The 23662-nt window shown below is 44.0% G+C and overlaps 1 protein-coding gene across 2 annotated transcripts in view; it reads right to left on the reverse strand.

Moving 5' to 3' along the window:
• LDHD (lactate dehydrogenase D) overlaps positions 1-23662 on the reverse strand; it is a 205408-nt gene that overhangs the window by 124261 nt on the left and 57485 nt on the right. For both annotated transcript variants that reach the window (XM_083165381.1, XM_083165382.1), the window contains exons 4-5: positions 2289-2430; positions 216-375 (exon numbers count right to left, since the gene is read on the reverse strand). In XM_083165381.1, the coding sequence (XP_083021507.1) occupies positions 216-375; positions 2289-2430 (302 nt within the window). The remainder of the gene's footprint in view (positions 1-215; positions 376-2288; positions 2431-23662) is intronic.

Consider the following 23662-nt stretch of genomic DNA (forward strand, 5'->3'; position numbering starts at 1 on the left):
CTCATGAGTCATGATTCGCTGGTAATGAGGTCTGTGAGTAGGCACGGGAGAGGGACTTCTAGAGCTTTACTGCATGTTAGAAGGAAAGAGTTAAAACTATGCCCAATGTTCAGTCACACAGGACACCTGCCAGAAGCAGACAGTGAAGGAGCTCTATTTATGTACAATTGTGGCCATGCCAGTGAGGATAAAAAGTAATATTCAGGTGGAGATACCTGAAGCTTCGTTCTTTTCCAGCTGTGTTCAGCAACCGACCATCCGGCAAAACCACTTCTAGATTGATGACATTGTCCCGCATTGTGCCGTAGCGTACAGCGTTTGTACCAGATGCACTGGTTGCTGCCATACCGCACAGAGACGCATCTGCTCCTGGATCTGAGAAGACATGGCGGTATAGTCATTACACACATTGTCTTACAGGAGACTTAGATGACAAAGGGCCAGATGTATCAAGCTTCAAAAAGTGATAAAATGGAGAGGGATAAAAAACCAGCCAATCAGCTCCCATCTGCCATGTTACAGGCTGGGTTTGAAAAATGACAGGTAGGAGGTAGGGAGGCCAATCCCGGGATCGGGATCGGCGGGATCCCGGGATTTAGGCCTAAAATCGGCGGGATTTGAATCCCGGGATTGAAGCTTTCAATCCTGGGATTTCGGGATCAGTATCCCAGTGCTAAATGTACTTTTTTTTCCAAAACCGGGCAGCGCTGAGCACTTTAGAATGGCTCAGATGCTGCCCGGCTGTCTGCTGCGTACCCCCCGGTGGCTGATTGGTCCGCTCCGCTGTCAGTGTCATGACGGCGCCCAGGCTGCGCAGCGTGACCCCTGACATCACGCCACGCTGCGAAGCCCGTCCGCCGCCATGCCTGTCAGTGCACTTCAGCACAAGCACAGTCGCTCAGCCGACCGCCCGGCCGCTGCATGGATGGACGGACGGACATCGCTCCTGCTGCTGCCTGTCACCATACCTCTGTAAGTGACAGTGCAGGGCAGGGGGATGGGCAAGAGTGGCGGGCGGGCAGGCAGGGTGAATAAGAGGGCATTTATATTAATATTTGGGGGGGCGGGTCATTTTTTTTTTTATTAGGGAGGCCAATCCCGGGATTCCCGGGATCCCGGGATTGAGCATTTTTCAATCCCGAATCCCGGGATTGAAAAAATGCCCCGGGATTGGCCTCCCTAGTAGGAGGTGATTGGCTGATTATTTATCTCTCTCCATTTTATCACTTTTGAAGCTTTATACATATGGCCCAAAAACGCAGTTCACAGGTAGATGCACTGCAGAATATTTGATAATGCGAACAAGGCATCACAAAAAACGTGTCCATGTGGTGTAATATCAAGGGCAGGGAGAGGTGTACTGAGAATGCAGCTACTGCGCAGTGTAATATCGGGGTCAGGGAAAGGTGTACTGAGAATGCAGCTACTGCCCGGTGTAATATCGGGGACAGGGAGAGGTGTACTGAGAATGCAGCTACTGCACAGTGTAATATCGGGGGGCCAGGGAGCGGTGTACTGAGAATGCAGCTACTAAACAATGTGATATTGGGGGCAGGAAGGGAAAGTTGTACTGAGACAGCTACTGCCCGCTGTAATATCGGGGGCAGGCAGGGGGAGGTGTACTGAGAATGCAGCTACTGCCCGGTGTAATATCAGGGGGCAGGGAGAGGTGAACTGAGAATGCAGCTACTGCCCGGTGTAATATCAGGGGGCAGGGAGAGGTGAACTGAGAATGCAGCTACTGCGCAATGTAATATTGGGGGAAGGAAGGGAAAGTACAGTGTAATATCGGGGTTGGTATACTGAGAATTCAGCTACTGGGGGTTATTCTAGTTCACTCGGAAAGGCACAATCACTCTTTAATGGTAAAAACCATGTGCACTGCAGGTGGGGCTGATGTAACATGTGCAGAAAGAGTTAGATTTGGGTGGGGTTTGTCCTTCAAACTGATATCTATATTGCAGTGTAAAAATAAAGCAGCCAGTATTTATCCTGCACAGAAACAATAAAACACCCAAATCTAACCCTCTCTGCACATGTTACATCAGCCCCACCTGCAGTGCATATGGTTTTGTCCAATAGAGAGTGATTGTGCCTTTCCGAGTGAACTAGAATAACCCCCACTGTGTGGTGCAATATCGGGCGGAGGGGGGGGGGGGGGGGTGTACTGAGAATGGACCATGCCTTCACCATACACATACCAAGCAGTTAGGAACCCCCTACAGTAAGCCTGTAAGTGTCTAGAAGCATGAATAACAATAAGAATCCTTCCATCCTATCAGCCTCACCTACAGGGAACCAGAGACCAGTGTCCCTGAGATACGCATTGAGAGATTTCCGTGTGACGCCTGGTTCTACAGTTACATAGAAGTCCTCATTCCTGAGATTTAGGATCCGGTCCATGCGTGTCATATTGAAGCACACCCCTCCCTACAGGACACAACACGCATGTTAGCACGACATTTGCTGTATGACACAATACACTACAATTACTAGTAAGACTAGAATATAGCATAGAACCCATTATGGTCTTACAGGGACATTGGTCTAATTTCTCCCAGCAGTAAGTAGTCCCATAGCTGGGGACAAGGCTTAAGCCGCCTACTCATGGGACGATTTCTCACTAGATTGCATGGAAAATGCCCCTACAATGCACTGTGGGTAGGGGCCATCGCAATCGTGATGAGCGACAGTATTGCCCGGCATTTAATATCCAGCATGCTGGATAAATCTAGAAGATTGCCGGTAAGGGCAACTGTGTCCTCACCATAGACCCTGACACATCGCTCGGCGCATAGCGATGACACATCGTTCGGCGCACATCGCTGACACATAGCTCGGCGCACATCGCTGACACATCCAGTGGCGTAGATAGAAAATTTCCTCTCCTCTGCAAATAACATTTCCGGCCGTGATCACTGAGCTGGTCCTGCTCCGTGCATATCTAATGTGCAGGGACCCAGCGCAGTGCATATATAATGAGTGGGTTCCCATCCCATGCAAATGTAATGAGCGGGACTCATTACTTATGCACAGGGCGGGGACCCGCTCATTCAATATGCACTGCGTCCCCGCTCATTAGATATGTACAGGGCAGGACCAGCTCAGCGCTCACTGCTGCCTGGGTCGCCTGTCAGTTCAGCCAGCGGCGCACACCACAAACCCCGCTGGCGCCGTTCCCCCCCAAGCCACCGCGGGTCTGCCACATATGTAGCGGTCTGAGTGGTCCGCCCACCTGTCCGGTGGCTTTGCCGTGAGTCAAGTACAGGGGAATTCTCGCAAGAGGTCGGTAGTTCTCAAGAGATACAAGTCCCATCATGCATTGCCACAATTTTGCAATTAGGGAATGCTAAAACTATGTCAAGGCTTGCTGGGATGTGAAGTTTCCCAACAGCTGGAGGGCCACTGTTTGGACATGCCTGGTATAGTGTGTATTTTGGCTCGATCCATGTGGCAAAATGTGAATTTTGCCTTAATCTGTGTGCCATAGTGTGAATTTTTGCTCAATTGGTGTGAATTATGTCTCATTCCATGTGGCATAATGTGTAAGAAGCAAGTACAGTAAAAGGGGTTACTATTGTGTTGCATGATTTGTATAAGGGGTACATGGTGTGGTAAACTTAGGTGACCACATAAAAGGTGCTGAAATGTTGTCTACCAAGTTTCGGCTTTCAGTATATTTTTTATGACTGGAGTGCCGCCTCACCCCGCAAGTATCTTAGGACATCGGCATCCTGCGGGTGCACCTTTGGAGTGCACCTGCCAATATATCTCCCTGCATTTTTACTATGCCAGCCCCCTGCCTTTTCCAGGCATATATAATTAGTCGGGGTGAACCCGCCCCAGTGGTGGGGAAGGGATCTGGGGGGCGCTTGGTAGGAGTGGCTTCTCAGCAGCTGCTCAGAAAACAGGTTAGTTAGGCCTGTATAAGTGTACAAAAAAGGAAGAAAAAGAGGATGGTAGCAGCGCTCAAAATTAAAATGAACAAATTGGATGATCTTTACACAATATACTTTACTGAAATAAAAACAATAGTATGGACAAATGTAAACATAATAAAATCAATAGCATAAAATTTGCATTAAATTGATGCCCTGATTCCACAATGTGGTGGTTTAGGAGAGTCCGTTCCTATTAGACCCAGATGAGACAAATTGAAGATTGTATATTTACCGCTCCACACGCTGTATTGTGAATGTCCTGGTGTCCACGTGGTCGGCCCAGAATGGCACAAATCACCGGAATCCACTGGACAGATGAAGGACAGATGGTAAAGTCCTCAGTTTTTATCAAAGGTGTACCAAAGGTGTACCTTTGATAAAGCTGCTGTAGCGGCGAAACGCGTCAGGAGTGCTGTTGCCCTTTTCTTCCACCATCACTATTTGGGATTGTAGTCCGGACCAGCCCAGGAAAACCATCTGCTGATACCATCTAATTGGATCACTTGGAAACCGCTTTCCTACCACACTGCCCCACATCTCAACACCCAGGTACCTGAGGACTTTACCATCTGTCCTTCATCTGTCCAGTGGATTCCGGTGATTTGTGCCATTCTGGGCCGACCACGTGGACACCAGGACATTCACAATACAGCGTGTGGAGCGGTAAATATACAATCTTCAATTTGTCTCATCTGGGTCTAATAGGAACGGACTCTCCTAAACCACCACATTGTGGAATCAGGGCATCAATTTAATGCAAATTTTATGCTATTGATTTTATTATGTTTACATTTGTCCATACTATTGTTTTTATTTCAGTAAAGTATATTGTGTAAAGATCATCCAATTTGTTCATTTTAATTTTGAGCGCTGCTACCATCCTCTTTTTCTTCCTCTTATATATAATTAGTCGAAAGTATTTACACAAATAGAGACACACCCATGAGCAGACCACCCAACCAGAACACGGGTCACGCCCCCCACATTATTAGGTGCTGGCCGCAACCCCTATTATTGCGCATAATAGGCCCTTGATCATTTTCAGCTCCAGGCCCATTTAGACCTTAATATGGCTCTGATAAAGCCACACGCCTTAATGCCAAATACACATAAGGCCACACACCATAATGCCCATTACACATTGTGCCACACATCATGATGCCCATTACATACTATATAACAAACCGTAAGGCCCATTACATATTTGCCACATAAGTGCTGCTTACCTACGTGCTCATTGCTAGGGGGTTCTTGCTTGATGGCACCTTAGTATCCATTACACATGATGCCGCACACCATAGTACCCATTACACATGATGCCGCACACCATAGTACCCATTACACATGATGCCGCACACCATAGTACCCGTTGCACATGATGCAGCGCACCATAGTACCCATTACACATGATGCTGCACACATAATGTCCCTTACACATGATGCTGCACACATAATGCCCCCTACACATGATGCTGCACACATAATGCCCCTTACACATGATGCTGCACACCGTAATGCCCCTTACACATTAAGCCACACATTATGCATAATGCCCCCACATACCGCCACTTGTAGCGTCCCTTAAGCAATGCCCCCAAAAGTGCCACTTACTGTAAATTTTTATATGAGCCTTCGTTGCTGCTGCAGGGAGAGATGGAGAGCGGTGCAGCTGCTTCTATGGGGAGAGGAGCAGAGCGCAGCGCAGAGCATGCTCCCACTCCCCTCCTGGTGTCCCCTCTAGCCGAGTGGACATTTGAAATATTGTGCACGCTGTTGTTGTGCGTGACGTCGGGGGAGCACGCCGGGCGCCGGCACCACATGATTAAAGGGGGGGCGGGCTGAGGTGAAAGCGGGGAGAAGAATTGGAGCGGAAGCTGCAGGGGTAACAGTCATTGACAGCTGGACAGAGAACAGGGGGCTGCCCGGCTGTATTCAGAGCACTGCAGGTCACGGCTATTTGAAATAATACCCCTTTCACAAAAAGAAAATGCAGGGATTTAATGCGGGAATATGGTCCCAGGATCATGCAGAGACATTCCCAGGCTGACCCCTTATACACCAGCCTAGTCCCTGCATTTTCTGGTGTGAGGGGGAGAGACAACCACTCCCCTCTCCCTACCCCCCTTTAACCAACCAGCTATATCTTCGGAACCAACTGACCCATTTACATGAGTATCATATTGAAGAACTTTTGAGTGGGCTTCGAATGATTTTGGTCCCGTGAAACTGGGCTGTTTGGTTCCAGAGAAATCTGCCCTCAAAGAACATTCATGAAATGTTCATGAAATTACATTTAAGAAATGAAAAAAAAAATGGTTTAACCTCATATGGATCCAGCCTGGTATCAGATTGAAGGCCCAGCGATTAAAGTTCGACTGAGATCAGCCTCGAGCTTCAGTGATGCCGAAGGGGGAACTGGCAACCGTTGAACTGGGTGGGGGTCGGAATTAGCGGGTCCCATGTTATCCTATAGGGAAAACGTTCCAGCTTTGCCTGGCAGTATCTCCGGTTCCCAGGGGGCTAGAGACACAGGGCTGGGCTCGTTGGAAAACCCCATCCCTCAGCTACAAAGTGGGCTAATGGGTGGTCCTGTGCACCAGCGGAACATCCCCTAGATTCGCCTATGCATTCAAATGCAGCAATGTGTGATAAGCTGCATATGGTAGGTGATTTCCGGGGGCATAGATCACCCATAGAGAGCCCATACACATGCAGCAATATGCTAAGCTATATAAGGTAGGTGATTTCCCAGGGCATAGATCGGCCATAGAAAGCCCAAACGCATGAAACGATGTGCACTAAGCTAAACAAGTTAGGTGATTTCCCGGTATGTAAGATCACCCATAGATAGTCCATACACATGCAGTGATGTGTGCTAAGCTATATAGGGTAGACGATTTCCTGGTGTGTAGATCACCCATAGAGAGTCCATACACATGCAGTCCATACACATGCAGCGATGTGTGCTAAGCTACTGTATATAGGGTAGGCAATTTCCCGATGCGTAGATTGCACATAGAGAGCCCATACACATGCAGTGATGTGTGCTAAGCTATATAGGGTAGGTAATTTCCCAGGGTGTTGAACACCCATAGAAAGCCCTTACACCTTCAGCGATGTGCACTAAGCTATATAAGGTAGGAGATTTCCTGGGGCATAGATCACCCATAGAGATCCCATACACATGCAGTTATGTGTGCCAAGCTATATAGGGTAGGTGATTTCCCAGAGCCTAGATCACCCATAGAGATCCCATACACATGCAGTTATGTGTGCCAAGCTATATAGGGTAGGTGATTTCCCAGAGCCTAGATCACCCATAGAGATCCCATACACATGCAGTGATGTGTGCTAAGCTATATAGGGTAGGTGATTTCCCGGTGTGTAGGGCACCCATAGAGAGCCCATACACATGCAGCGATGTGTGCTAAGCTATATAGGGTAGGTGATTTCCGGTGTGTAGATCACCCACAGAGAGCCCATACACATGCAGCAATGTGCACTAAGCTTTATAGGGTAGGTGATTTCCTGGTGTGTAGATCACCCATAGAGAGTCCATACACATGCAGTGATGTGCGCATTGTTACATAGGATAGGTGATTTTCCGGGGCCTAGATCACCCATAGGGAGCCCATACACATGCAGCGATGTGTGCTAAGCTATATATACGGTAGGTGATTTCACAGTGTCTAGATCGCCCGTAGAGAGCCCATACACATGCAGCGATGTGCACTAAGCTATGTACGGTAGGTGATTTCCCTGTGGCCAGATCACCCATAGAGAGCTCATACATATGCATTGATGTGTGCTAAGCTATATAAGGTAGGTGATTTTCTGGTGTGTAGATCACCCATAGAGAGCCCATACACATGCAGTGATGTACGCTAAGCTATATAGGGTAGGTGATTTCCCGATGTGTAGATCACCCATAGAGAGTCCATACACATGCAGTGATGTGTGCTAAGCTATATAGGTAGGTGATTTCCCAGTGTGTAGATCGCCCATATAGAGCTCATACAGATGCAGAGATGTGTGCTAACCTTTAAAGGGTCAGTGATTTCCCAGTGTGTAGATCTCCCATAGAGAGCTCATACAGATGCAGCGATGTGTGCTAAGCTATATAGAGTAGGTGATTTCCGGGGCCTATATCACCCATAGAGAGCCCATACACATGCAGTGATGTGTACTAAGCTATATAGGGTAGGTAATTTCCCAGTGTGTAGATCACCCATAGTGAGCCCTTACACCTGCAGCGATGTGCACTAAGCTATATAGGGTAGGTGATTTCCCGGGGCCTAGATCACCCATAGAGATCACATACACATGCAGTGATGTGTGCTAAGCTATATAGGGTAGGTGATTTCCCTAGGGCCAGATCAGCCACAGTGATGTGCTAAGCTATATAGGGTAAGTGATTTCCCGATGTGTAGATCGTCCATAGAAAGCCCATACAAATGCAGCAATGTATGATAAGCTGCAAAGGGTAGGTGATTTCCCGGGGCATAGATCACCCATAGAGAGCCCATGCACATGCAGTGATGTGCGCCAAGCTATACAAGGTAGGTGATTTCCCGGTATGTAGATCACCCATAGAGAGCCCATGCACATGCAGTGATGTGCGCCAAGCTATACAAGGTAGGTGATTTCCCGGTATGTAGATCAACCGTAGATAGTCCATCCATATGCAGCGATGTGTGCTAAGCTATATAGGGTAGGTGATTTCCTGGTGTGTAGATCACCCATAGAGAGTCCATACACATGCAGAGATGTGTGCTAACCTATATAGGGTAGGTGATTTCCCGGGGCCAAGATCGCCTATAGAGAGCCAATACACTTGCAGTGATGTGTGCTAAGCTATATAGGGTAGGTGATTTCTTGGTGTGTAGATCACCCATAGAGAGTCCATACACATGCAGCGATGTGTGCTAAGCTACTGTATGTAGGGTAGGCAATTTCCCGGTGCGTAGATTGCCCATAGAGAGCCCATACACATGCAGCGTTGTACCCTATATAGGGTCGGTGATTTTTCCGGTGTGTAGATCACCCATAGAGAGCACATACACATGCTGCAATGTGCGCTAAGCTATATAAGGTACGTGATTTCCCGGGGCCTATATCACTCATAGAGAGCCCATACACATGCAGTGATGTGTGCTAAGCTATATAGGGTAGGTGATTTCACAGTGTGTAGATCACCCATAGTGAGCCCTTACACCTGCAGCGATGTGCACTAAGCTATATAGGGTAGGTGATTTCCCAGGGCCTAGATCACCCATAGAGATCACATACACATGCAGTGATGTGTGCTAAGCTATATAGGGTAGGTGATTTCCCAGAGCCTACGTCACCCATAGAGATCCCATAGACATGCAGCGATGTGCACTAAGCTATATAGGGTCAGTGATTTCCCAGTGTGTAGATCTCCCATAGAGAGCTCATATACATGCAGCGATGTGTGCTAAGCTATATAAGGTAGGTGATTTCCGGGGCCTATATCACCCATAGAGAGCCCATACACATGCAGTGATGTGTGCTAAGCTATATAGGGTAGGTGATTTCCCAGGGTGTAGATCACCCATAGTGAGCCCTTACACCTGCAGCGATGTGCACTAAGCTATATAGGGTAGGTGATTTCCCGGGACCTAGATCACCCATAGAGATCACATACACATGCAGTGATGTGTACTAAGCTATATAGGGTAGGGAATTTCCCAGTGTCTAGTTCACCCATAGAGAGCCCTTACACCTGCAGCGATGTGCACTAAGCTATATAGGGTAGGTGATTTCCTGAGGCCTAGATCACCCATACACATGCAGTGATGTGTGCTAAGCTATATAGGGTAGGTGATTTCCACGTGTGTAGGTCGCTCATAGATAGCCCATACACATGCAGCGATGTGAGTTAATAGGGGATGTGATTTTCCGGTGTGTAGATCACCCATAGAGATCTCGTAAACATGCAGCGATGTGCGCTTAGTTACTGTATATAGAATAGGTGATTTCGCGGGGCCTAGATCACCCATAGAGTGCCCATACACAAGCAGCGATGTGTGCTAAGCTATATGGGGTAGGTGATTTCCCAGTGTCTTTCCCAGTGTCTAGATTGCCCATAGAGAGCCCATACACATGCAGCGATGTGCGCTAAGCTATACAAGGTAGGTGATTTCCCGGTATGTAGATCACCCATAGATAGTCCATACACATGCAGCGATGTGTGCTAAGCTATATAGGGTAGGCGATTTCTTGGTGTGTAGATCACCCATAGAGAGTCCATACACATGCAGGGATGTGTGCTAACCTATATAGGGTAGGTGATTTCCCAGGGCCAAGATCGCCCAAAGAGAGCCCATACACCTGCAGGGTAGTCTATTTCCTGGTGTGTTGATCACCCATAGAGAGTCCATACACATGCAGCGATATGTGCTAAGCTAATGTATATAGGATAGGTAATTTCCCGCTGCGTAGATTGCCCATAGAGAGCCCATACACATTCAGCGATGTGCACTAAGCTATATAGGGTAGGAGATTTCCCGGGGACTAGATCACCCATAGAGATCCCATACACATGCAGTGATGCGTGCTTAACTATATAGGGTAGGAGATTTCCCGGTGCCTAGATCACCCATAGAGATCCCATACACATGCAGCGATGTGCGCCAAGCTATATAGGGTAGGTGATTTCCCGGTGTGTAGATCACCCATAGAGAGCCCATACACATGCAGCAATGTGCACTAAGCTGTATAGGGTAGGTGATTTCCCGGTGTGTAGATCACCCATAGAGAGCCCATACACATGCAGTGATATGCGCTTAGTTATATAGGATAGGTGATTTTCCGGGGCCTAGATCACCCATAGAATAGAGAGCCCATACACATGCTGCGATGTCTGCTAAGCTATATAAGGTAGGTGATTTCCCAGTGTCTAGATCGCCCATAGAGAGCCCATACACATGCTGCGATGTCTGCTAAGCTATATAAGGTAGGTGATTTCCCAGTGTGTAGATCTCCCATAGAGAGCTCATACACATGCAGCGATGTGTGCTAAGCTATATAGGGTAGGTGATTTCCGGGGCCTATATCACCCATAGAGAGACCATACACATGCAGTGATGTGTACTTAGCTATATAGGGTAGGTAATTTCCCAGTGTGTAGATCGCTCATAGAGAGCCTATACACATGCAGCGATGTGCACTAAGCTATATAGGGTAGGTGATTTCCCGGGGCCTAGATCACCCATAGAGATCCCATACACATGCAGCGATGTGTGCTAAGCTATATAAGGTAGGTAATTTCCCGGTACTAGATCACCCATAGAAATCCCATACACATGCAGTGATGTGTGCTAAGCTATATAGGGTAGGTGATTTCCGGGGCCTATATCACCCATAGAGAGCCCATACACATGCAGTGATGTGTACTAAGCTATATAGGGTAGGTAATTTCCCAGTGTGTAGATCACCCATAGAGAGCCCATACACATGCAGCGATGTGCACTAAGCTATATAGGGTAGGTGATTTCCCGGTGCCTAGATCACCCATAGAGATCCCATACACATGCAGCGATGTGTGCTAAGCTATATAAGGTAGGTAATTTCCCGGGGACTAGATCACCCATAGAGATCCCATACACATGCAGTGATGTGTGCTAAGCTATATAGGGTAGGAGATTTCCCTGGGCCTAGATCACCCATAGAGATCCCATACACATGCAGTGATGTGTGCTAAGCTATATAGGGTAGGTGAATTCCCGGTGTGTACATCACCCACAGAGAGCCCATACACATGCAGCAATGTGCGGTAAGCTATTTAGGGTAGGTGATTTCCTGGTGTGTAGATCACTCATAGAGAGCCCATACTCATGCAGTGATGTGCGCTTAGTTATATAGGGTAGGTGATTTCCCGGGGCCTAGATCACCCATAGAGAGCCCATACACATGCAGCGATGTGTGCTAAGCTATATAGGGTAGGTGATTTCCCAGTGTCTAGATCGCCCATAGAGAGCCGATACACATGCAGCATTGTGCACTAAGCTATATACGGTAGGTGATTTCCCTGGGGCCAGATCACCCATAGAGAGTCCATCCATACACATGCAGTGATGTGTGCTAAGCTATATAGGGTAGGTGATTTCCCGGGGCCAAGATCGCCCATAGAGAGCCCATACACATACAGCAATGTGTACTAAACTATATAGGGTAGGTGATTTCACAGTGTCTAGATCGCCCATAGAGAGCCCATGCATATTCAGCGATGTGTGCTAACCTATATAGGGTAGGTGATTTCCTGGGGCCTAGATCGCCCATAGAGTGCCTATATACATGCAGCGATGTGTGTTAAGCTTTTATGCTAAGGCAGGTTAGTGGTTCAGGATGACGAAGATTGGGATCGCTAACTCTTATTCTGTGCCCACAGAGAGATATGCAGTCACTTGGTGAGCAATTTGACTAGATTTTGACTTCATGCGCTAACTTAAATAGCGGGCGATAGTGACGTGCATCGACATTGCTCGGGGGCATACACACAAATCGATCTGTGCTTACTTTCTATAATATCAGTGCCCAAGAGCTTGCTTCCTTCTTCAGGGAAATGATTTCTAAAATCCAAGATGAAATGGCATGCTCTTCTTCAGCCAGTGACTTGCTTAATTCCTTTCTTGAGCCCTTTGCCACTTTCTCCTCATTTGACCCCACAAGTGAGGATGAAGTAACCACACTCTTCTCATCTTCCTACTCAACTAACTCTCCTCTTGATCCTATACCCTTACAAGTCAGTAAAACTCTGCCTCCTGTGCTTATCCCAAGCTTAACTAAAATCTGTAACCTCTCTCTCTCTCTCTCTCTCTTTCTACTGGTATCTTTCCTTCTCTGTTCAAGCATGCACTTATTAATCCCATTCTAAAAAAACACAATTCTGATCCAAAATGTCTCTCTAACTACCGTCCTATCGCTCAGCTCTCATGCTTCTCCAAGCTTTTTGAATGACTTGCCTACACTCGCCTCACACACTTTCTTAACTCCTACAACTTAGTGGACCCACTTCAGTCAGGCTTTTGCTCTCAACACTCCACAGAGACAGCACTGACTAAAGTAGTCAATAATTTGGCCACTGCTAAATATCAAGGCCATTCTCACTTCTTATTCTTCTAGATCTCTCAGCTGTCTTTGACACTGTCGACCACTCCCTTCTCATACATCCACTACAATCCCTAGGTCTTCAGAACACAGCCCTTTTTTGGTTCTCTTCCTACCTATCTAATCGCTCTTTCAGTGTTTGCGTCTCTGATTTTACCTCCTCCTCACTACCTCTGTTGGAGTGCCACATGGCTCAGTCTTAAGTCCTCTGCTTTTCTCTATCTTTATCTCCTCACTTGGGAAACTAATCAACTCTTTTGGATTTCAGTATCATCTGTACGCTAATGATACTCAAATCTATCTTTCCTCCCCTGGAATTGCCACCATCAGTATTGTTCCGTGTCTCTGAATGTCTTTCTGCCATTTCATCTTGGATGTCATCTCGCCACCTCAAACTCAACATTTCCAAAACAGAATTAATTATATTCCCACCAGCCAAGAGTAGTTACCAACCTGATATCTCTGTCACTGTTGAGAACACAACAATTAATCCTACTCCACAAGCTCGCTGTCTAGGGGTCATCCTCGATTCTGAACAGTCCTTCATTCCTCACATTCAATCTGTCTCTAAATCATGTTACATGCATCTAAAAAACATATCCAAAATTCATCCGTACCTTACACAAGACACTGCAAAGACTCTAATCCATGCACTCATTATATCACGCATTGACTTTTGCAATAGCCTCCTTACCGGTCTTCCTAAGAAAGACTCTCACCACTACAATCCATTTTGGAGCAAAATATGTTTATTGAAAATTATTTGAGCATAGTAAACAAAGTTGCGGTACAGCAAGATAATACCATCAGCGTCATCACCTAATGTAACATAAAATGTACCGGTAGAGGGGACATAAAGAGACGAGGGGAAAGAAAAGGAAATAGTGAGTAAAGTTATGGGTTTGAAAAGGAGGGGGGGCAGATCCGATACATATCAGCAATTACAATCAAATCACATACAAAGAAGATAATATAAATGTATTTTCCCTTGGGTATACATATGCTAGAACCTGGGGATATAGTAGCTTGAACGAAATATAGCTAAGGTAGTGGGGAGGGGATAGACTCTAGTGCCATCCCAAACGAGGGGGATTCTTTAAAGGTTATCCATGTAGCCCAAGTATCTCTGAAGGAGTCATAGTCATCCAGCAGCAGAAGACACTATATCCTCCGTTCATATACATATCTATTCTATGGAACCACTCTTTGATTGTTGGAGGAGAGGAAGATCGCCAGCGTACAGGAATAACTGCCTTTGCTGCATTGTTTAAACAGCATAAGAGGGATTTTTTATATCTTGGGACAGATCCAGATGAGTAGTGAAACAGCCAAAACAGGGGGCCTGAAGGAACAGCTTCACCCAGTATCTTTGTTGAAATAGAGATGACACGGTTTCAGTAAGGTTGTAATGAGGGACAATCCCACAAAATGTGGAGGGGGTTTCCGTGGCCCAAAGAACAACGCCAACAGATATTTTGTATACCTAGCCCCATCCTAGATATAGTATCGGGACATCTATACCACGCGACAGTAATTTATATTGTGTCTCCACTACCAGTATTAAAATTAATAAAGTTTAAAGTTTTTAAAAACAAAAAATAGAATATTTCTACTCTTCTTTGAAATATTCTTCTTCTCAGGTGTGCATCCACAGTGCAATTCTTTCTCTTCTTGAACTTGTACTCCAACCCTATTGCCCGGATAGCACCCGCTGCCTAACAGCATTTAAAGGCTAGCCCCTAAATAAGATTCAGGGGATATTCCCAAATTAAAGTGTGTGCGGACTCCTAAACTCCCCTTCCCCTATCCCCCCTATTGCATGCTGGGGGAACAAGCATGGGTAAGTTGGAGGATCTTTCCCCATTTGGCATCTGTTAAGTCAGTCCTCAGGTCTTTGTTCCACTTTTTAGTAAAGCAGGGGAGAACATGACTAGCATCCTCTAATAGGAGGTTGTAAATCTTGGATATAGGGTGGGAGGGGGACTCTTCAGATGAGCATAGGAGTTTAAAAGGGAGTTAGAGTGGGGTACCGAGAGTATTGGGTTCTAGAGATGACAGAAAATGGCGGGTTTGTAGATAACGCCAAAAATCCCTTGCCGGTAAATTCCATTTCCTGCGCAAGTCCTCAAAAGAAGCCACCACCCCCCAGTCACCAGCTGTCCCATGCGGAAAAGACCCATTTTATACCATGTATATGTAGGGAAAGAGAAAACAGTAGAGAAAAAATGGGTGCACACTGCAGATAGCTGTTTATGGCATCCAACTGATATTAACGTATTTAAAATTAACTTTTAATTCTCACAATAATTAAAAAAGGTGTACTGTATACACCTTCTTGTTGAAACAATAGTATAGATGTGCAAAAAGTCAGAAAAAGTAATTAAAAATCGAGATGTGGATGCTCTTCTGTGTCTACATTTTAAAGACTCCTTGTTTTAATTCTCCCTGTGACTTCAAGTAGAGAATGATATTACTACATATTTGTTTGTTCAATCTCTGACATATATTTTGCGTATCTAAATTTTCCTGCTGTATTTTCTGTTTCAAGCAGATTATCTTGTACTGCTATACAGACAGCTTTATTATACTTATACAATGTTGCCCTTTTGTTCTCATAGGCAATTTTGTTAGTGATAATTGGATACAATTTTTATCCTCGTATAGTCAGGTATGGACTGTCTCTATGTTGCTCCCACATTTGTTATGTTCATCCATGTATGTGTACCATAAATTCGTTTTTAAACTGTGTACACTTTTATTTGTGTATCTTCTTCGTTGGTTGTTTTTATAATATAGATATAATATAATCATGTTTTAAAGTGGATCTTATGTTGTTATTTTTGCAATTTCGGTGTGTACCGCTGTTTTTGCTGCTGTTATGCGGTGATTATATTGTATATTGTTGTTTTGGTGAACTTGGAGCCAGTGTCTGTCCTTCTGTCTCGTATTATTTTAACATGCCAGTCTTTCTTCCTAAGCTGGGTATGTGGCTATTTGGAGTCTCAGCTTGGATACAGCCAATTGTATATCACTCACTGTGCTGTTTGGTGCTCAGCCTAATATGATATTTATATGCTGATCAGTTTATTATTTTGCGGTACCTCTGTGATGTTTATTTAAGCATATCCTTCAGTATTTTCATGAGCACCTACTATGCCACCTCATGCGGTTATGATATTGGTATATGGCTTTTCTGTACTTTAATATGAGTGCAGCTAACTGTGTATCCTTCACTGTAGCCCTCAATAACCTTTAATTATGCTGTTCACGTACATTGGCAGATTTTCGTTTGACAGCATCTCTGTACCTTTAACCCGATAGGCTTTATTGTTCACCACACATCATTACAGTGCATGCTTTTGGGTTTTTCCTAGTATTCTACTACCAATACTGCTAAATTGCGTGTCATTCAATGTACATTGGCTGCTTCTCATTGAGCAGCGTCTCTGTGCCTTAAAACAGATACGTTTTTGTCGCTCACCATGCAATGTTGCAATACACATTTTATGTTCTTCCTAGTATTTTAATGACAGTACTGCTAATTGTGTGTCATTGACTGTGGCATTCAGTGTACATTAGTATACGTGCAGAAAAGGAAGGTGTGGGTATATCCTGCGCTGGCCTTCACTGCTTAATGCTAGTGGGTGTGTAAAAAAAGGATGATTGACACAATGTATTTGTAAATAAAATAATTCCTTTTATTTTTATAATTATAAAAGATCAAAAAAGGATATAAAGTAAAAGAATATATAGGTTATAATACTAGTGGTTGACTAGGTAGTCCTAATACCGGTATACAACAAAAAACTTTGACAGACTCACATAAAACATATATTGCACCGCCCCTCTGTGGGCGTTACTGGTGCTTTAAATTGAATAAAGTCTCAATGAATAATCCGGAGTTTTACACAGTCACTTGGTTTTTTTAGCAACAAATTTGCTTACCAGGAGATGGTTTCAGTGTTTGCGTATGGGGGTTCCAGGGATACGATCTGTGTCTGCCGGCAGACTTTCTACCTCCTGTCGTAGCAGCGGTCCATGCGGCTTGCTGTGTAGGGAGGGATCGATTACTCTGAGATTGACGCGTTTCGCCTGTATCACAGGCTTCCTCGGGATAAAACAGAGTGATCTATCGTTGCCCTGGGATCCTCTTTTATTTAGGTGCGGTAGGCGTCACTTCCGCCTATCTTCCGTCACTGCTGTGTGTCCGCCCGTTCTCTGCGGGCTTCTGTATAGGGCATGCGTCATATCCGCCCGTTTCTTCCGCTGTGTTTGCTCGTGAGTGGGTTAGACTTCCGCCCTCATAGTTTTCAGCTTCATTCCGCCATTTTCTTGCCCTTATCTCCATGGGGATCGTTTTATAACAGATGACATACATAAGACAAAGACGATGACATGTAACAAACAACTAAAGCAATATTCTATCAATATGGATTATAGTAGTGCTTAGAGGAATTTTATGTTTGTATGAGAAAAATCATAATAAATAGATAGGTAAAACCCTGCTGCGTTTTTTTTAAAAATATATAAATAATGAAAAAAAATGAAAAAAAAATGAAAAAAATGGTGAGTATTGTTTCTATATGGCATGGACTAGTATGTGCCCACTGAAATAGTTTCTTAGGAGAGGGGTAAGGGGGGAGGAGGAGGGGGGTGGCGGGACCATATACAATTTATATACACTTAATAGAAGATATAGATAAAATATGAAAATAGAACGAAGTATAATGATTATAATATATAAAACCGAATTTTATTATTTAAAAAGGTATATACATATATAATTTGAAATAAATACATTGAGAAATGACAGTATATCTATAGTAGCAGTGCCAGAACCCACGAACTCTGCGTTATAGTCAGTCACATACTATGTGTAGAAACTAAAGCACAAGGAGGCTGTCCATTCATAAATCTCCATATATACTAGAGAAGATATATAGACTTCATAGTATATGTATTGGTGAATGGTATACAAAGCAATCTGGAAGGAATATGGGGTTAATACCTGAAACTAGAGACATATATATGTAAAAAATTGGTCCAGGGGAGGGTACCGGGGAGAGGAGGTAGGTGAGGGTGGGAACTGGGATATTGAAAATGGTTTTTGGTCATGGTTATGATTCTGGTTTGGAGTTTTGTTAAACAGACTGTTCCAAGTTTTATTCTTTTAGGAAAGGTGAAATTTCAAAGTCTATGTTGAGGCCCTTTGGTGTCAGGGTCCCCAATCTATAGATAGTCTTGGTTTCTTCTTTGCTGAGGATTGTGTCCAATTCTCCTCCCCTCCATGGGACCTGGACTTTCTTCAGTCCTATGAATTTGAGGTCTTTTGGATTGCTATGGTGGTGTTCGGTGAAATGAATTGGTACACTATGATTGTCCTTTTTATTTTGTATATTGCACAGGTGTTCCTGTACCCTCATGTGGAGTTTCCTCTTTGTCTTACCAATATATTGGTATCCACATGGACATTGTAGCATGTATATAACGCCACTTGTATTGCACGTAATTCTCTCTTTGATTTTGAAGGTGGATTTATTGGAGAAAGATTCTATTTGTCTGTGTATTCTGATGTTATCATAATTGGTCTTTTTACATGCAGTACAGATTCCACATCTTGAGAAACCAGTTGTTTTGTTGGGATCCTTTATCCCTTTGGTGGGTATGTGGCTCTTGACTAGCGTTGTTCTGATTGTTGCTGCTCTTCTATACACCACCCGTGGTCGGCTTGGTAGCACTTTCTCAAGGTCTTCATCTGTGCGGAGTATTTGCCAGTGCCTTCGTAGGCTTTTTTCCAGAAGGAGGTTTTGTGTCGAATAGTCTGTTAGAAATAGGACATTATCTTGTGTCTTGTCTTTCTGTTTTTCTTTATATTTTAGAAGACTTTGCCTGTCTATTTCTTCCACTTTCTTTCTTTCTTTTTCTAACGTGGATTCGTCATAGTTCTTCTCTAGAAAGTTGTTCATCATATCCCTCGACTGGGTGTTGTAGTCGGAGATCTTCGAGCAGTTGCGTCTGATTCTTTTAAACTGCCCGCCTGGAATATTTTTCAACCAAGGTTTGTGGTGGTTGCTTCTGGCATCCAAATAGCTGTTGCAATCTGTTTTTTTGATGAAAGTTCGTGTTTCCATCTTGTTGTTCTCCACGAATATATTCAGATCCAAAAAGTTTATTGAGGTTCTGCTGGTTGTACTTGTGAATTCAAGGTTCAAATTGTTTCTATTGATGTATTCTATGAACAGATTGAGATCTTCCTCACTTTCCTTCCATACGATGACTACATCGTCGATGTATCGGGCCCACATCTTGAGGTTATCTTGAAAGGGATTATTCGTCCAGATGGTGTCCTGTTCCCACTGTGCCAGGAACAGGTTCGCATATGACGGGGCGAAATTGGTCCCCATTGCTGTCCCTCGGCGTTGCAAATAAAAGTTCCCACCAAACCAAAAATAGTTATGGCTTAGGATGAAACTCATAGCTTCTATCACGAAATTAATTTGTGTTTCCTTCAGGTCTGAGTCCTTCAGGAGTTTCTTCTTGACATTTTCACACCCTTGTGTATGGTTAATACTCGTATAAAGTGATTTGACATCGCACGTTGCAAGTATATAGTCTTCCTCCCAGGGGAGTTCTTTCAGAAGCATCAGTATGTGGGTGGTGTCCTTGATATATCCTCTTTGTTTCACTACCACTGGCTGAAGGAATTTGTCCACATACTTCGATAATTTTGAAGTGAGTGATTTCACTCCTGCCACTATGGGCCTGCCTGGTGGATTTTCTTGATCCTTGTGCAGTTTGGGCAGGTGATAAAACACAGGTATAATGGGATCATTCTTCTAGAGGTATCCGTATTCATATTTATTGAGGATTCCTTCTTTCGTACCTTTGGCTAGTAGGGTGTTTAATTCGTTCTTGTATTTTGCCGTGGGGTCTGTTCTGAGTTGTTCATAGGTGGTGAGGTCTTCCAGTTGTGTTATTGCTTCTTTTTCGTATTTCTCTCTGTCCATGATTACAATGGCCCCTCCCTTGTCCGCTGGTTTTATGATGATTTCTTCATTGCTTCTCAGGGAGTCTAGTGCTTTTCTTTCTTTGGCTGTGATGTTATATGAACGTTTATTGATATGGTTTGTGGTCTCTTCTATGTCTTTTTCCACTAACCTTTGAAATGTTTTGATTAGTGGTCCTTTGAGGTACTGAGGATAGAATGTAGACTTCTCTTTAAGTGTTGTGTGTTCGAAGGTGTCTGTTGTGGCTTCGACATCTTCCTTGTTCTTATCTTTTTCTTTCTCTTTTTGACTGAAAAATTTCTTTAGTGTCAGTTTTCGTATGAATCTGTGGAGGTCTATAAAGGTTTTAAATTTGTCCAATTTATTGGTAGGGGCGAATTTCAAGCCCTTTTGGAGGACTGCTATTTCTATTGCTGAAGGTGTGTTTTTGCTTAAGTTGAATATGCTTTTTGATGTTTCCTTCTCCCTTCTTTTCTTCTCTTGTTGCTTTTTGGCTTTGTTCCCTCCACGCTTCCCTCGCTTGTAGACGAATTCCTTGTTCTTTTTGTTTTTTTCCCTCTTTTTGGGTCTATCATTTGGCTGTTTTTTGGAATTGCTCCTTGTTTCAGAATCGTGCTGTTGTAGACCAGCCCTAAAAAATCATCTATGTTACGTTCTGCTTCGTCCATCTGGGTCTCATCATCCTCCTCATCCGAACTTGTGTCTATTGGTTTTTCGTTTCCGTTTATTCTTCTCATTAATGTTTGGGCTGATGTATCGCCTTCCTCTTCTTGGTCCCTTCTCCCCTGGTTGAAGCTTCTTATGAGGGTCCTATTGTCTGGGTATTGGTTCTCTTTCCTCTGTCTGTAATTGGGGGAGGGGTTTCTGTACCGTCTTCTTTCTCTGTTGTTGTCGAATTGATGATGTTTCTCTTCTCTTGGGTTCTCTTGGAAGATTCTTTGGGTTCTTATTCTGGAGTCTATAGTTGGTTTGTAGTGGCCCCCTTCTCTATATTCTTTTCTCTCATGGTAGCGGCCCTCATAGTTGGTTTTTGTTCTTTCCTCATTGTGGCGATCATAGTTCAATTGGGACCTGTAGGTGCCTCTGTTGTGGTTTTCTCTCTGGATACGACTCCCTCTTTGATTGTAATTTTCATGTCTCCAGTTCCTGTAGTCTGTACGATAGTCTTCCAGGTCTCTATTGAACTTCTTTTTTTGTTCTATTGTTTCTTCTTCTGTTCTCCTTAGTTTATTTTTTGTCAGTTGATCTAATTTCTTGAAGTCTTCATGTTGTTTCAATGGTTCTATTCGTTTGTTGATTTCTTCCATCTCTTTGGTGATTTTGTTGATGGACTGTTCTCTATCTTCTATGATGAGACGCATTAAGTTGTTTGAGCATTCATCGAGGGTTTTATTCCATCGTGTCAGGAATGTTTCGTTGGTGGAGAGAAAAGTTGGCTTTTTTAACAATCTTAGGCCTCTTGGTATCATGCCTTGTTCCAGATATCTGCTCATGGTTGTGCTCTCCCACCATTGCTTTATTTCTAATGTCTCTAGTTTTTCCAGTTTGAGATATAATGCACAGAAATTGTCCTCAGTTATTTTGGGTTCTTCTTGATGTTTATATTTACCCAGGCCGGTGAAGGTCTCTAGATGTTTATAGCGTTCTTCTCTATTGAAGGCCATAGTTATTCGTTTGGGATTCAAAGGATGGGCCGAGTATTGCCGGAAAAATATCAATATATGTCGAAGGCGGGGAGGGGGGGAAAAAGGGGTATTGGATTAGAACGAAGGGAAGGGTGGGAGCGAGGGTGGGGGAGTTCGGCAAAAAATACCACACAGGAAGAAGCACTAAAAAAGAAGGGGGGGGAAAGAAAAAGAAAGGGGGTTGGGGGAAAGAAAGAGTGGGGGGAGGAAGGGGGGACAGAAAAGTATAGTATCTATATATATATATGTATAAATATACTGTGGTTTTTTCTCACTTAGGGGGGGTGATATGCACCCACTAGTCAAAAACCCTGCTGCTGTTGCGAAAGTAGTGTGGAGCAGTTACTGGACAGAGGTGTGTGGCAACTGCGCTGGGATTGCAGTTAGGATGGCCGCTGCGGGATTTACCCTGGGTATACTACTGGATACCCTATACAGAAGTATACGTGCAGAAAAGGAAGGTGTGGGTATATCCTGCGCTGGCCTTCACTGCTTAATGCTAGTGGGTGTGTAAAAAAAGGATGATTGACACAATGTATTTGTAAATAAAATAATTCCTTTTATTTTTATAATTATAAAAGATCAAAAAAGGATATAAAGTAAAAGAATATATAGGTTATAATACTAGTGGTTGACTAGGTAGTCCTAATACCGGTATACAACAAAAAACTTTGACAGACTCACATAAAACATATATTGCACCGCCCCTCTGTGGGCGTTACTGGTGCTTTAAATTGAATAAAGTCTCAATGAATAATCCGGAGTTTTACACAGTCACTTGGTTTTTGAGCAACAAATTTGCTTACCAGGAGATGGTTTCAGTGTTTGCGTATGGGGGTTCCAGGGATACGATCTGTGTCTGCCGGCAGACTTTCTACCTCCTGTCGTAGCAGCGGTCCGTGCGGCTTGCTGTGTAGGGAGGGATCGATTACTCTGAGATCTACGCGTTTCGCCTGTATCACAGGCTTCCTCGGGATAAAACAGAGTGATCTATCGTTGCCCTGGGATCCTCTTTTATTTAGGTGCGGTAGGCGTCACTTCCGCCTATCTTCCGTCACTGCTGTGTGTCCGCCCGTTCTCTGCGGGCTTCTGTATAGGGCATGCGTCATATCCGCCCGTTTCTTCCGCTGTGTTTGCTCGTGAGTGGGTTAGACTTCCGCCCTCATAGTTTTCAGCTTCATTCCGCCATTTTCTTGCCCTTATCTCCATGGGGATCGTTTTATAACAGATGACATACATAAGACAAAGACGATGACATGTAACAAACAACTAAAGCAATATTCTATCAATATGGATTATAGTAGTGCTTAGAGGAATTTTATGTTTGTATGAGAAAAATCATAATAAATAGATAGGTAAAACCCTGCTGCGTTTTTTTTTTAAATATATAAATTATGAAAAAAAATGAAAAAAATGGTGAGTATTGTTTCTATATGGCATGGACTAGTATGTGCCCACTGAAATAGTTTCTTAGGAGAGGGGTAAGGGGGGAGGGGGGGGAGGAGGAGGGGGGTGGCGGGACCATATACAATTTATATACACTTAATAGAAGATTTAGATAAAATATGAAAATAGAACGAAGTATAAGGATTATAATATATAAAACCGAATTTTATTATTTAAAAAGGTATATACATATATAATTTGAAATAAATACATTGAGAAATGACAGTATATCTATAGTAGCAGTGCCAGAACCCACGAACTCTGCGTTATAGTCAGTCACATACTATGTGTGGAAACTAAAGTACAAGGAGGCTGTCCATTCATAAATCTCCATATATACTAGAGAAGATATATGGACTTCATAGTATATGTATTGGTGAATGGTATACAAAGCAATCTGGAAGGAATATGGGGTTAATACCTGAAACTAGAGACATATATATGTAAAAAA

Source organism: Crinia signifera, chromosome 11 (genome assembly GCF_055691185.1).
Source record: "Crinia signifera chromosome 11, ASM5569118v1, whole genome shotgun sequence".
Lineage (NCBI taxonomy): Eukaryota > Metazoa > Chordata > Amphibia > Anura > Myobatrachidae > Crinia > Crinia signifera.